Source organism: Culex pipiens, chromosome 2, assembly GCF_016801865.2.
Source record: "Culex pipiens pallens isolate TS chromosome 2, TS_CPP_V2, whole genome shotgun sequence".
NCBI classification, from domain to species: domain Eukaryota; kingdom Metazoa; phylum Arthropoda; class Insecta; order Diptera; family Culicidae; genus Culex; species Culex pipiens.
Window position 1 is genome coordinate 192091286 of NC_068938.1, and position 15571 is coordinate 192106856.

At 34.9% G+C, this 15571-nt stretch overlaps 1 protein-coding gene across 1 annotated transcript in view; it reads right to left on the reverse strand.

Moving 5' to 3' along the window:
* LOC120414034 (uncharacterized) overlaps nucleotides 1-15571 on the reverse strand; it is a 105168-nt gene that overhangs the window by 63213 nt on the left and 26384 nt on the right. Inside the window, exon 4 of the mRNA XM_052707073.1 lies at nucleotides 8937-9063. Within this exon, the coding sequence (XP_052563033.1) occupies nucleotides 8937-9063 (127 nt within the window). The remainder of the gene's footprint in view (nucleotides 1-8936; nucleotides 9064-15571) is intronic.

The window sequence follows — 15571 nt, forward strand, 5'->3', positions numbered from 1 at the left end:
AAACCGAGTGTTACAAAGAAAGGGTTATTTTGTGAGAGTGGTGTCCTAAACGTGTGAGTCGGTGGTTTTTAGAGTCAAAACGGAGGTTTTGGCATCTTTTCCGGGAGCATCGCCGAGCCCTGTTTTGCGACAAGATGGTCGTTTCTGCTGGTTTAAAAAGTCATTCTGAGGGTTTGTGAATGATCCGGAACTCGTTGTGCGTCAGGTGAAATTGAAGAAAGTTGCTTCATCCGCGCCGTGAGTGGAAATCCCAAACCTCCGGCCATTTTGTCGTCGTGTTCGAGACAAGATCATCAATCGGGTGAATGCCGGGTGAAGACTGATCGATCGAATCTCTAAGAAGACCCACCGGAAGCTGTCCAACATGCCAAAACTGATTGGTGCTGCCTGAAAAACAACACGAGAAACGGCGGGAACAGTGCCAGGAACAGAAGAGCAACTCAAGAATGAAGCTTTCGTGGATATTCAAAGATGGACTTGAAAAAACTTGGACTGCAAGAATAAAATGCCCATCTGGATGCGAAGAATTCGTAATTTGGTGAGAGCTTTCCTTTTTATTACAAAAGAACACTTTCATTTACACACACATATTGACAATTCATTAAAGACAACCAAGCCAACCTTATTATATACGCGGTAGGGTGTTCCCTTGGTCGTTCGCTGTGAGTTGTGGATTGCCTGCTTCTCTAATGAAGGTTCGACTAGGGGGGCATGCTTATTAATTTCTCGTCGCTCCATACCCTCAGTGACGTGATGGGAGCAAGGGCGTCTATGCGAAGTGTCCCTACACCCGCTACAAATTTCCGGCGCTTGGGAAGGGAAGCGGGAAACCATTTTGATCTATGCGCCGGTATTTGTAGCAATAAAATTCGTGCAAAAAAACTTATGCACGTGGGTGTACAGATTACGGAGTAAAAGATGATCGAATTGTTCACCTAGCGCTCACATGTGTTTCAGGACCAAGTTGCCTGCGGGTATGGGGATCATACATACATACATACATACATTGCTCAAACAAAACCATAACAACGTTTTTACCTAGGTATTTTAAAACGTGGGTTTTATAGAAAACCTAGATGTATGGGTATCAAAAGATCGGAAATTTTATGCCCTTTTCGATTCCACATAGGTTGACTTGTGAATCGTGTACCGGTTCGGATGCCGGCGGATTTTCCTACGACGGAATTCCGGGTTGGTACAAATTCCAACGAAAAATCTATTCTATCGATACAAAGACCCCCAAAACGGTGTTATACCCACTCCAAAATGTTTATTTAGCAATTATATGGTAATATATTGACATTTAGTTGAATTAAAAGTTTGCAAAATTAAGTTTAGATAAGTTTTATATAGAATTTCCAGAGTTATATAAACTTTTATACTAAGTAGTTAGTAAACTTTATATTCAATCCAAATTATTTTTTTAATCAGTCAAGGATGCCTATTTGGAGTTGGGAGACTGGATTTATGGTGATTTGTCAACAAATAACATTATTTATTTAAATTTTTCGAAAGGTGTACAAACTTTTTTTGCACCTCTTTTAGTTTCGTAAGAGTATTTGTTTTATAACTTTTTATAGAAATCATCTTTTTATAAGCTGTTCGAAGCAAAATGTTTGGCATGAGTTTCTGTTTTGTAAAAGGGCCAAACATTGAATATTATGTCCATCAAAAATGCTAGTATTGATTTAATTTTTTTCAAAATATTTTTTTCGAAAAGATCGGAAAATTTCACGAATGTTTCATGTATTAACATTGAAAATCGGACCATTAATTGCTGAGATATCGTCATTAGAAAATGGTGGGCTGTTTGGGTGAGACTTAGAAAACTTCAGTTTTCGTGTTTCTTTTTCTTTAAGCCGCTGTATCTCAGCAACCAGAGGTCCAATCTTCAATGTCTCTTAGACAATTTTATAGCAAATTTTCTGAACTTTTCAAAAAAAATATTTTTAGAAATGGTCACTCATGGTCACTTTTTTTAAAAATTGAAAAACTGCAAATATTTCGCTAAAATCAAACTTTCGGTGGCTATATCTTGAAAACGGAGCCCTTTATCGAAAAATCTGTAAAGTAATTTTCGATTGCAAATTCAATTTTGCATAAAAAATGAGGTCAAAAAAATTTTATGTATGAAATTTCGATTTTTTCCAAAAATCACCAGTTTTTCAAAAATTCATAACTCGGCGGCAGATTTTTTGACCATGTTTCTCTATGGCTCAAAAGTTGCGGATTTTTGTCCCCTAAAACATATCAAAAAATCTCGAAAATCAAAAAATACGTATTTTGGGAATTTGAGTTTTTGTGAAAAAAAAGTTAATAAAAAAATCGGGAAATTTTTTTTTCCGTGTACCTATTTTTTTCTAAATAGTCCTTAACAATACCTACAACTTTGCCGAAGACACCAAATTGATCAAAAAATTCCTTCAAAAGTTACAGATTTTCGAAAACATACGTACCATTTTTGTATGAACAGCTGCCAAATTTGTATGGAAATTTATATGGACAAACTAATGATGCAAAATGGCTTCTTTGGTCATAGGGAAGGCCCCCACAAAGTTTGAGCCAAATCAAAAAATACAAATAAAATCCATTTCCGGTTTTGGTAGAGAATTGCTCTTTTTGTTTTTTTTTTTTTGCTTCCATCAAATTTATATTCTGCAACCCGTTTGTAGACAAATTTGAAAGGTGTTTTACTTATAATTTATCATGCAAATGCATTTTTTTTCAATATTTTGTAGACGCAATTTTGGCCGCTATCCTAGATGTAAACACTCTAAATCAATAAATAGAAAAATAAAGTAATTGTTTTATATGTCCTTTAAATAATCAAGTCTGCATTACAAAACCTCTTGGTTATCAAACGAACAATATTTTTACAACAGAGATTGCTATAAAAAAAATTATAATAATCATGATTCGATATAAGTGTGTCCCAAAAAAGGCAATGAGGCGGAAACCTTTGGGCTCACCCGGATTTTGATAGGTTTTTGCCTCAGAAACAATGTTTTCATGCAACGAAAAATTCCCAAAAATCTTTTAGAACTCGCAACTTTAGATTTACTGAAAAATGGTCTGTTTTCATAAAAAAATATCATATTGTGTTCTAAAACCTTGAAAAGGGCATTCAAATGGACCCGTATTTCTCTTTAATTGTTAAGAGTCCTACCAATAATGATTTTTTTTTTTTTTTTTTTTTTTTTTTTAATTTTTTTATGGCCCACCACACTCCCCCATACCAAAGAGCTCAATTTGAGCCCCCTGGTTATGGACTCCTTACTGTCAACAGCCCTCTAATATGCAGCACATAAACAAATAAACTAATTTTAACAGGGCTGAGACGTTTACATTTTTATTCAAAGCGCGGTTTACAAAACAAGAAAGGTGTGTGGAGGACGTGACACATTTATTAGCTAATGAATCCCAGTGGAAAATTTCCGATTAAGGGATTCATGCTTAACTACAACATTAACACTACAAACGACATTCAATTACATGGATTACACAAGTTACACTACAGTTATTATTAATTGGTTGATGGCTTCAAATGTTGTCTTAATCTTATTTTGAAAGTTTGTCGACTTAAACATGAACTTATTTCTAACGGTAACTGATTGAATAAAGTTGGACCTAGAAAGGTAAACCGTTTTTGTCCCAAATTTGTAGTCATTAATTCACGTTGTAAATTATTACTATTTCGTAGATTATACGTGTGCGTGGCAGTTGAGAGTTGCAAATTGTGATGAATGTTTCTATTATACAAAACGTCATGAACGAGCAGCAAAACTTGTAGGACGCAAAGTGATTTAACAGGTAGAACATTGTGAGTGGTATCTGCATAAAGCTGAAGAGTCGGAAAGAGGAGTGGTTTATTGAATACAATTTTTAAACATCGATTTTGTAAACGTTGAATTTTTTGAAGGTATGAAACACACGCTTGACCCCAGATTGAAACTAAATAGTTAAGGCGTGAATGAATATAAGCATAATAAAATTTTAACAAAGCATGTCTAGGCATAAATTTTCTCACTCTCCACATAACACCACAAAGACATGAAAGTTGTTGTTCAATATGTTTTATGTGTGGCGACCATGACAGGATAGGATCCAGATAAATTCCAAGGTATTTAAATTTGTCAACACATTCAATAGCTTCAGCATTAATATAGGGATTTAGGTGGACAGGCAAAGGGTTTCTACAAGAGTGAAAGATCATGTATTTAGTTTTTTGAACATTAAGTGACAGCAGATTTTCATTGAAATAACGTGTAAGAACAAGAAGATCAGATTCAATGTCATTTATAACAGAGTTAACATTGAAACCAGGATAGAAAAGTGCCGTATCATCCGCAAATAACCTTGCAGTACCTTTCAATGGAATATTACCTAAATCATTTATATAAAGTAAAAATAACAATGGACCTAAATTACTTCCTTGGGGAACACCAATTTTAATGGGCAGAGACAAACTGTTTTTATTATCTAGAGTTACAAATTGTTTCCTATTTGACAAATAACTTTTGATGATGTCGTTTGCTATGCCTCTGATTCCATAATGTTCCAACTTTCTCAGTAAAATGGAGTGATTCAAGGTGTCAAAAGCCTTTTTTAAGTCAAGAAAAAGTGCACCAACTATATGTTTTGTTTCGATTTCACCGGAAATAAAGTCAACTAATTCTGTTATGGCTATTAGCGTACTAGAACCTTGTCTAAAACCATATTGGAATTGGTATAAAATATTGTGTTGATTTATAAAAGAAAGTAAACGTTTAATAAGCAGTTTTTCTAAGATTTTGTTGAAAACAGAAAGTGTTGATATAGGACGGTAATTATTACAATCGCTTGCATCTCCTGACTTAAATATTGGAATTACTTTGGCGATTTTCAGGCAATCTGGGTATTGTCCCGTCTCTAAAATTCGATTAAAAACAGCACACAAAATTCTTGAAAACGGAACAGCGTTGTCTTTTAATACTCTAACTGGAATATTGTCAGGACCGGAACTTTTTTTGTTTTTCATGTCATTTAGTAAAATTAAAATTTCATTTTCAGAAGCAGGCCTAAGAAAAATTGTTTCAGAAACACGTGAAGCATTATGCAAAGTGCTGGGATTGGTAGAAGGTATTTGATTAGCTAAATTTTGACCGATTGTAGCAAAAAAGTTATTAAAAATATTGCAAACATCACTCGTGTTATCAACCAATACACCATTGTGAGTTAACATAATTTTGTTATTATTTTTCGATTGACCAAAGATTGCCTTCAAATTGTACCAAAATTTGGAAGTGTTATTCAGAAGGGAGTCAAAGTACTTTTTTTTATTATGATTTTTAATTTTTTCTACTTTTTTTGAAACATAAAACAGCATTTCTTTGATATGTTGGTCGTTCGGTCGTTGTTTAGCATGTTTTAAATAATTATTTTTTATTTTAATAAATGTCCATAAGTCAAGATCCATCCACGGACAGTGAGAATTTTTAAGTTTGACTTTTTTTGTAATCGTTTTAGTATATTTCTCAAGTAAGACATTGTATGTTGTTAAGATCAAATTCATGGTGTACTCGGGATCACTGAAATCGTTTAAATTATTTATAAAAATCTTAAAATCATGATTAAGTTTCCTACTATCGACGATATTTTTCTTTAGAATAACCTTTTCCTTTCCCGAGCTCAATCCATTCACATAAATCCAAAGAGACGAATGACCTTTCTAGGTTAAAGTCACGTTAATTAAATCCAGACCCGAGCAGACGGTAATAACTTTGGAATAACATTTTTTGATATTTGAAAATACTAAGCTTATTGGCTTTATGTTATTTATTACAAGATTTGTTATTCGTCGTTATGAATTTTTTGTTATTGGATTGTTATTGTCATAACAGACTAAGAACATTTTGATTAATTCTTCGAACAAATCATTGTTAATATTTTTTGTTATTTTAACAGCTAATCCAATCATCCCAATAACAGTTGGAGTTATTTTTCCATAACAAAAAAAAATATTCCAAAGTTTTTTTGGCTTTCAACCAATATCAGACCACTAACAAATTTTGTTATGATAACATAAAGTGTTATTCAACTCTTATGCAAAAATGGAATTTTCATTAAGAATTTATAACACTTTTTGTTATTTTAACAGTATTTGTTATTGAAATGACATGAATCTTGTTATTACTGTCTGCCCGGGGAGTTTTTTTTTTTAAAAAAAGGACCAATAAACTTTTGTCTTTCATATGTTTATCACGGTGTATTTTTTCGAGACCTCAATGATAAAAAATTCGGTATGTCTGATATTTGACACCGTGAAAGAAGGGCTCTTTCCCGTCATTTTGCGGTATATACCGAAATATTTCGTTGGGGGGTCCAGTGCAACTTTTTTTTTTTTTGAAGATTTTTTTTCGATTTTATGGGATATTTGTTCAAAAAAGTCACAGAAAATCGGTGCATTCATGATGATTTCATTCAAACTTCTTATGAATATGCCTTGGGGATTCTAACCAACTATATTTGACCAATATTTGACCTCCAATAAAAAAAATCGTACCAAATTTAACAGATTTCTAGCTTTCTTTGAAATAACCCCAACATCTAAGCTGGAAACCCCGATACGACCGAAAGCAAATCTTTTCTTTGTACAATTTGTCATGAAATAACAGTAACACATTTCCCGCATAGAGATTTGAGCATTAAACAATGTAAAACATAGATTATTTATTTAACAAGCTGTTTATTTCCCAATAGGTTCCGAAAATTATTTTTTCAATCCTTTGCCACATAACACCATTACATTTTAAAACATTTTAGAATCAATCACATTGTAGAAAACAGTTTTCTGAACAAGTTCCATAAAAAAGTATCACTTTTGGTTCAATATAAGCAGAGATATGCCCAATTTCCTGAAATAAATAGTGCCTTTCTCCAAAATTTCTTAATTTAATTACCTTTCACACGATGGGCACTGGCACTGAATTAGTGTGTAAGAGAACAATTCTCTACCAAAACCGGAAATGGATTTTATTTGTATTTTTTGATTTGGCTCAAACTTTATGGGGCTTTCCCTATGACCAAATAAACTATTTTGTGTGATTGGTTCATCCATACAAGTCTCCATACAATTTTGGCTGCTGTCCATACAAAATTGGTATGAAAATATTCAAACAGCTGCACCTTTTGAGTGAATTTTCTGATCAATTTGGTGTCTTGGGCAAAGTTGTAGGTATTGTTGAGGACTTTTGAGAAAAAATAGGTACACGGAAAAAACAATTTGCAGATTTTTTTTATCATCTTTTTCTTCACTAAAACTCAATTTCCCAAAATGCGTATTTTTTGATTTTCGAGATTTTTTTTATATGTTTTCGGGGACAAAATCCGCAACTTTTGAGCCATAGAGAAACATGGTCAAAAAATCTGCCGCCGAGTTATGAATTTTTGAAAAAATAGTGATTTTTGGAAAAAAAATCGAAGTTTTATGCAAAAACAAGTTTGACATTATTTTTTAATGCAAAATTGAATTTGCAATCGAAAAGTACTTCAAAGATTTTTCGATAAAGGGCTCCGTTTTCAAGATATAGCCATTAAAAGTTTGATTTTAGCGAAATATTTGATATTTTGAAATTTTTTAAAGCAAGACTTGCATTTTAAATGCAAATTGAAAACAATTTTCAAGGCTTTAGAACAAAATATGATATATTTTTTGGGACACACTATTCTATATTCATCAAAATTTTTTAAAACCTTCAATCAAATTGAAAATAATGAAGCAATGCTCATTGGATATATATATCAACATATAAAGTATTGTATATATATTTTACTTCGAGGAGCTAGCTTCCCTTAAGCTTTAGGACGGAATTTTGCTTCAGAAAATTTCCTATAAATTTGATTGAGTTTTAGAGAATTAGACGAGTTGATATAACTCACGATGCACGATATGAAAATTTATGTGCAGTGCTTATTGGTTTAAAATTTAATTTCACATAAGAAAAAATCAAAATGATTTTCCGACTATTTCCTACGTCGTGATTCGTGATAATTTTATTTTTCGAAAAATTGGCAACACTTCCAAATTAATTTTGACCTCAAGTTCAAAAGATGCATTTTTTTAATCTTAAAAATATCCAAAAATAAGATTTTTCAAAAACAGTACAAACTTATTTTTTTTGACAACATTATTAAAAATGGTGATTTTTTTTAAATTGGCAGCACAATCAAATGAAAAAAACCTTTCTTATGCCTACGGCTCAAAAGATGCATTTTTTCCTCAAAATCATATCCCAAAAAGGTATGACACTTTCTTTCAAAAAAATCTTATTTATCAAAAAGTTTTTTAATAGTTAAAAAAAATTAAATGTCTAAATGTTTGAAACTTAATTTGAACTAAAAGCTGTACAGCTTCAGACTAAATTGTATTAGAATTGTGCGGTCAAATCTAATCAATTAGTTCTCAAAATATGTTGCTCAGACCTGCTGGTGGTCTTTCGTTTGTGGCTAGGTCCAGGTCATCTCCAATTGATTACTCGAGAAATTGCCCAAAACCACATTACCTCCCAACTAGTCGGCGAGCCGCACACAGGTGATAAATTGGTGTTGTCTCAAAACGAATAACTCCTACCAAGTTTCTGCGAAACGTTCTGAGGTGCGTGCTGGAGTTCTGCGCACTCGCTCAAATTAGGAACAGTTAAAGAGTGCGTGTTTTCCAGCTCATCAATCTCCCCGGTTTCAAGCCCAAGCCATTTGACTAATTTTTAACAAATTGTTGTTCATTTGCGTGTAACAAAACGAAAAAAAATCCCGTTCATAATTGACGACCTGCAACCAATCGGTTGGAATTCTTCCCAAACTAATGTCTTCCGAAGTGGACCAACGCAGAAAAAAAATCGACGCGAGCAGCTCGCTTTAATTAGCAACACCATCAACCTTCGGCGGAGATGTAAATCTACATCTGGAGGCTGTTTGGCCCCCAGAACGAAGAACCCCAGGCTGCCTTCGAGGATCTTTTGCGTGGGAACTTGACACCAGATGGCCAATGTGGCAAGAGACCACTTGAAGAGGATGTAGCTGCTACTGCTGTTGACGAGGATGCTCGAGTTTTGCCAATTGGATGTTGGGGTTGCAAAAATGTTGCAGAACTAAACGTAAGAACGTGGATTTCTGTCAATTGAGGCATCGTTTTCTAGCAATTGTTACGTGGGAACTTCAAGTTAAATTTACACGTCATGAAATTTTTACTTTTAATGGATTTTTGAATCCAAAAAGAATGCCCAACAACATTTTTTTCCTCTTCTGGTGCACTTGCACTCCAGGATAGAGTGTAAAAAAAGCAAACGAAATTACATTTTCTCATTAACGCTTTTTTCTGACTGCAAAGTGACCACTTTCATAAAGTTGAAGTTCGTTCAGCGAGTTTCAATTTAAACTTTTGTCAGGACCAGTAAGTTTTAGATTTAAAATATTCCACTTCAGTGAACCTGTAAAAAGGTTCAACCAGCGAGAACACCACTTCAGAAGCAGTTTTTTTTCGCCAAATGCAAAAAATACCACTTTTGCGTATAGCAACAGCGAGAAAAAACAGCAGCTTTCCAGCAAAAAAAGTTTGAAATTAAATGTAATGATGTGATATTTTGGCTCGTGCTTTTTTTTTGCTCAGTTCTACATTCCGGCTTAAAACCGAATTCTCTTTACCATCAGTCGTGGCGCTACTGTTGACCCCGAGGATACATCTGACCATTTCCTGTCCGCAGAATTAAAAAAAAAACGCTGAAAAAGTTGTCCCAGAGAAGGATGTGTCATCGGTGTTGGAGTGGGTTAAACCGGAATTGCCCCAAAGCAGTAATTTTCCTTAATTCTGTTGAAGTTTTGCCTAGCTAAACAGCTAATTAGGATCTTCTTTCAAAATTAATTTGGAAATTACATGCTTGCTCACTATCTATTGAGCGCTTTATTATTTGATTTCAGCAATCACAAACAGTCTCGCCAAAAAATGTGACCACTGTCACTTCCATTCAGACTGTAAAATTTTCCCACACTTTTCCACCTCAAGAAGAAAGAACAAAACCAATCAAAACCTGTTTTATTGCACTGCGATCTGTCCGGTGAATCGCTTGTGATAATGAGCTGAAAGGTTTGGGGTCCTTTATGTCCTTTTATCTTCTCAAAGGAAGAAAACCAAGACAAATGGCTCAACATTTTCTGCGAAATCAAAACATTTTATTGTGGCCTCGGATGCGGGCTCAGTGTGTGCTGTCCTCTTGGGAGGAATGTCCTTGGTTGTTTAAATGGTTTGTGATCAATGTGTTCGTGAAATGAATATTCTTTTCATATTTATTTGTTTCAGCAATGAGAAATTTTGATTTATTCACATCTCATTTTTGTGAACATTTTTTTTGAGAGTCTTTTGTACTTTTTATTCATTTCATGCATTTCTCTATTTCGTTGTTGTCCTGAGTCCTTACAACCTTCTCAAAGCCTTAATAAAACCTTAAAGCCTTATTTTTTTGTTCTGCCAAGATGGTCAATCATATCCAATCAGACCACAGGTTTAGCGTCATATTTAAGCATTCCTATTTGGCTGCGTTAAATGCTTTTTCAGGAGATTATGATTTAAAAAGAGCTTTTTGCATGCCTAATGGCACTTGACAGCTACAACACCCTAGGTTTTCAAGAAGCATGCGATAAAACCGTTTGGCATGACATTACCATCTGGTGTTCAAGACTCTCTTAAAACTTTCATAAAATCTTATTAAAAGGCAGTCGGTTTTATTTCATCAGGTTTGGCTCACTAAAATTCCGACATGTTCAGGAAGCCCAAATCATTCCTTGACGAAACTGAAGCGTTCGCTGGCATCAACTAAGAAATGTCGATTTGTGTTCTCCATACAAACGAAAAAAAAAACTAACTTAATCCACCTATGAGGTTGGTGTCTTCCTCACTCTTTTCCAGCAATGGGTGATATGATGGGTTTGGACACAAATTTCGTCTAATTTCGTTAAGTTCCGGAATACAAAAAAAAAAACACATATCACTCAAGGGCTCATAAGTGGTCATAGCTTGAGACAGGGTTGCCAGATCTTCAATGTTTTGGACTCTTTAGAAAGGTCTTTCGATTACCTAACCGTCAGTGGGTCGGATGATGGATTTGGACATTGTTTACATACATTTAAGTGAGATTCGGCTACAAAAAAAGTGCATAAATATAACTTAAGTGGTCAGAACTCGAGACAGGGTTGCCAGATTATCAATGTTTTAGACTCGTTGGAAAGGTCTTTCAATTACCTAACTAACGATTTACAACATGACGATGTTTGGTGCAGTTATTCGTCATTATGATGTTTTTTGTTATTAGATTGTTATTGTAATAATAGACTAATAACATTTTAAGTTATTTTTCGAACAAATTTTTGTTATTTTAATAACTAATCCGATCATCCCAATAACAGTTGCCGGTATTCTTCCATAAGAAAATAAATTATTCCAAAGTTGTTTTGGCATTCAACCAATATCAGACCAATATTTTTTTTTTGTTATGATAACATAAATTGACTGGCGGCGTGCTGGGTTTCCAATCCAAAGGTCGTGAGTTCGATTCTCGTACCGGGATGATGAAGTTAAGATTCCATAACATTTTATGTTATTTAAACAGCATTTGTTAATGAAATGGCATGAATTATTAATTGTTCTTCGAACAAACCTTTATTATTATTTTTTTGTTATTATACTCTTCCATAACAAAAAAAAAAACATTATTTCAAAGTTGGTTTTGGCTTTCAAACAATATCAGACCGATAACAAAATAAACTGTTATTAAACTCTTATGAAAAAACTAACTTAATCCACCTATGTGGTTGTTGCCTTCCCCACTTTTTACCAACATTTGGTGATATGATGGGTTTGAACACAAATTCTATCTATCTTCTATATATATACAAAATTTCGACGGTTTTGTTCGCGAATCAATTCAACTCGGAACGTCCGATCAAGGTGCTCTTGGTTGCGTTGGGTTCGTATGGTAAGTTCGTGAGTGCCAAAAAGTTACAACCGATTCCGGAAAATTTGCAGATTGTATGGGGAAGGTTAACATTAAGTTTTGATCACAGGAGGCTGAATAAGCAAAAAAGTCAAAAACGTCAACAAACGAAAAAAGACAGAACGATCTTTGCCAGGTAAGGCTTGTTTCTTAATAAAAAATACACAAATGTCACTTAAGCGGTCATAACTTGAGACTGAGCGTTGTCAGATCTTCAATGTTTTGGACTCATTAGAAAGGTCTTTTGATTACTTAACCAACGATCGGTCGGAAGATGGATCCGGACATAGTTTACATGCATTTAAGCGAGATCCAACAAAAAAGTACATAAATATCACTTAAGTGGTCATAACTTGAGACAGGGATGCCAGATCTTCAATGTATTGGACTCATTGGAAAAGTCTTTCGATTACCTACCCAACGATGGATTGGATAATGGATCCGGACATAGTTTACATATATTTAAGTGAGATCCGGCATCAAAAAAGTACATAAATATCACTTAAGTGATCATAACTTGAGACAGGGTTGCCAGAACTTCAATGTTTTGGACTCGTTGGAAAGGTCTTTTGATAACCTAACCAACGATGGGTCGAGTGAGGGGTTTGGATATAGTTTACATGCATTTATATGAGATCCGATTCGCAACTCTGACACTTTTTTATACGTAACTTTTGAACTACTTATCGGATCTTTAAACAATTCAATAGTGCAGTATGAGGCACCAAACTGGATCGAATGCAACTTATTTGACTCAAATCGGATCAGCCAGTGCCGAGAAAACTTGGCAAGAATTTTTAGCACCAAGGGGAATACGCACACACATACACACACACACACAGACATTTGTTCAGTTTTCGATTCTGAGTCGATAGGTATACATGAATATAGGTCTACGAGCTGTTTTTCAAAAGTTTAGTTTTCGAGCAGGATTAAAGCCTTACCTCAGTAAGAAAGGCACAAATCATGTTTCAAGAAGATTCCATAACACTTTCTGTTATTTTTACGGTATTTTTTCTATGAATTTCGTTATTATCATCTGCCCGGGATGTAATATAAAAACTAACTTAATCCACCTATGTGGTTGATGCCTTCCTCACTTTTTACCAACAATGGGTAATATGAGTGGTTTGGACACATATTTCAGATATTTTTTTGAATCCAGGAAAAAACGTACACACATATAACTTAAGTAATCATAACTCGAGACAAGGTTGCCAGATCTTCAATGTTTTGGACTCGTTGGAAAGGTTTTTCGATTACCTAACCAACGATGGGTCGGATGATGGATCCGGACATAGTTTACATACATTTAAGTGAGATCCGGCTTCCAAAAAGTACATAAATATTACTTAAGTGGCCATATCTCGAAACAGGGTTGCCAGATCTTCAGTGTTTTGGACTCGTTGGAAAGGTTTTTCGATTACCTAACCAACGATGGGTCGGATGGTGGATCCGGACATAGTTTAGATACATGTAAGTGGGATCCGGCTTCAAAAAAGTGCATCAATATCACTTAAGTGGACACATCTCGAGACATGGTTGCCAGATCTTCAATGTTTTGGACTCGTTGAAAAGGTCTTTTAATAACCTATCCAACGATGGGTCGGATGGTGGATCCGGACATAGTTTACATACATTTAAGTGAGATCCGGCTTCCAAAAAGTGCATCAATATCACTTAAGTGGCCATACCTCGAGACAGGGTTGCCAGATCTTCAATGTTTTGGACTCGTTGGAAAGGTTTTTCGATTACCTAACCAACGATGGGTCGGATGATGGATCCGGACTTCGTTTACATACATTTAAGTGAGATTCGGCTTCAAAAAAGTACATAAATATCACTTAAGTGGTCGTAACTCGAGACAGGGTTGCCAGATCTTCAATGTTTTGGACTCGTTGGAAAGGTCTTTTGATTACCTAACCAACGATGGGTCGGATGATGGATCCAGACATAGTTTTCATGCATATAATTGAGATCCGGATAAATGTGAAAACACATTTTTATATATAACTTTTGAACTACTTATCGAAACTTCAAACAATTCAATAGCGATGTATGGGACCCTAAACCAAGTCGAATGCAACCGGTTTGATCAAAATCGGTCCAGCCAGTGCTGAGAAAACTTGGCAAGAATTTTGAACACATACATACATACACACACACACACATACACACACACAGACATTTGTTCAGTTTTCGATTCTGAGTCGATAGGTATACATGAATATATGTCTACGAGCTGTATTTCAAAAGTTCATTTTTCGAGCAGGATTATAGCCTTACCTCAGTGAGGAAGGCAAAATGACAAGTACAAATTTCTGCATTTATATCATCACCACTCTGGGGTTTTAGGTGCCAAACGTAAAATTGTTAACCCTGACTCTTAAGCCAAACTACACGTTCTTTCAGAATTCCATGAAACAGCAAAAAAAAAAAAAAAACAAACCGTTGTAACGTCACGGTAGAACTTATCAAGAATATTTTTTATTTTGTTTATTTAGCTTTATTTAGTTTTGCAACATTTTTGTTGTTGTAATTCCTCCAGTAAATCACTACTTCACCGTAGTTGTAGATTACAATTTCCGCTAGTAAAACAATTGCACTTGTCAGGTGACCATAGATGAGAATATACACAAGTGACAGCAGATCATTGAACGAAAAGAACTCAAAGTCTTCCAAGTAATAATTTGTGTATAAGTCTTTAACAAAATTATCCCAGTGAATCCACAAGCCTGCCTCAATTGTCCAGCGTTGAATCAAATCAAACAGTTTGGCGAAAGGTCTCTGGCGAGGCATCGAGTGAGTTCGCATCGAGTAGATGACGTGCTGAGGCAGCATGTAAAACTTTCGGTTTGATTTCTTGTCGTTGTTGTTAAGTTTCGATCGCAGAAAAGCGTCAGCCGCATCGTAACGCATCAGACGAGAACACCACTCAACGTTGTACCATTCCGCGGATGAGAATGATGCAGTTGCATGTTTGGTGAGGTCAATTGAGGTCATTTGGGAAAGCATTTTCAGATGAATTGGGTCATCTCCTTGATACATGCAAAGTGGTATGGTTGATTTTTCGAAATCATCCAAAGTTTGCAGGTGTGCTTCATACCTGTGTGTCAATATAAAGCTGAGCATGATCGCAAGATACGACTCACTAAGTACGAACATCATTATGTCTAGAGAAACCAAAACTAATCGTTCAGTTCTCTTAAGACGATGTTCTGGTGTGGCACTTCCAAAAAAAAGCATCATCAGCATATTTCTTGGAAAATATTGGATGAGTTTTCGATTCAGAATCCAAACGGTGCAGAGCGTCACAAGTATCACAAACCAAGAGCTTGTAGAAAATGGCCTTAGAAGGTGCTCAAAGAATGGCCCTTGTAATGTTTCCGGAATTATCAGTACTATACTTTCTGTAAGGTGTCCTGGTATGGTTTCAACCAGCGAACTATTCAATCCCATATTCGGAACAAGATCCAAGTTTGACTCTACAAAAAATTGAGCAAACTTGTAAATATGTATCTCCTCAAGTCCAAAACTCCACCATATTGAAG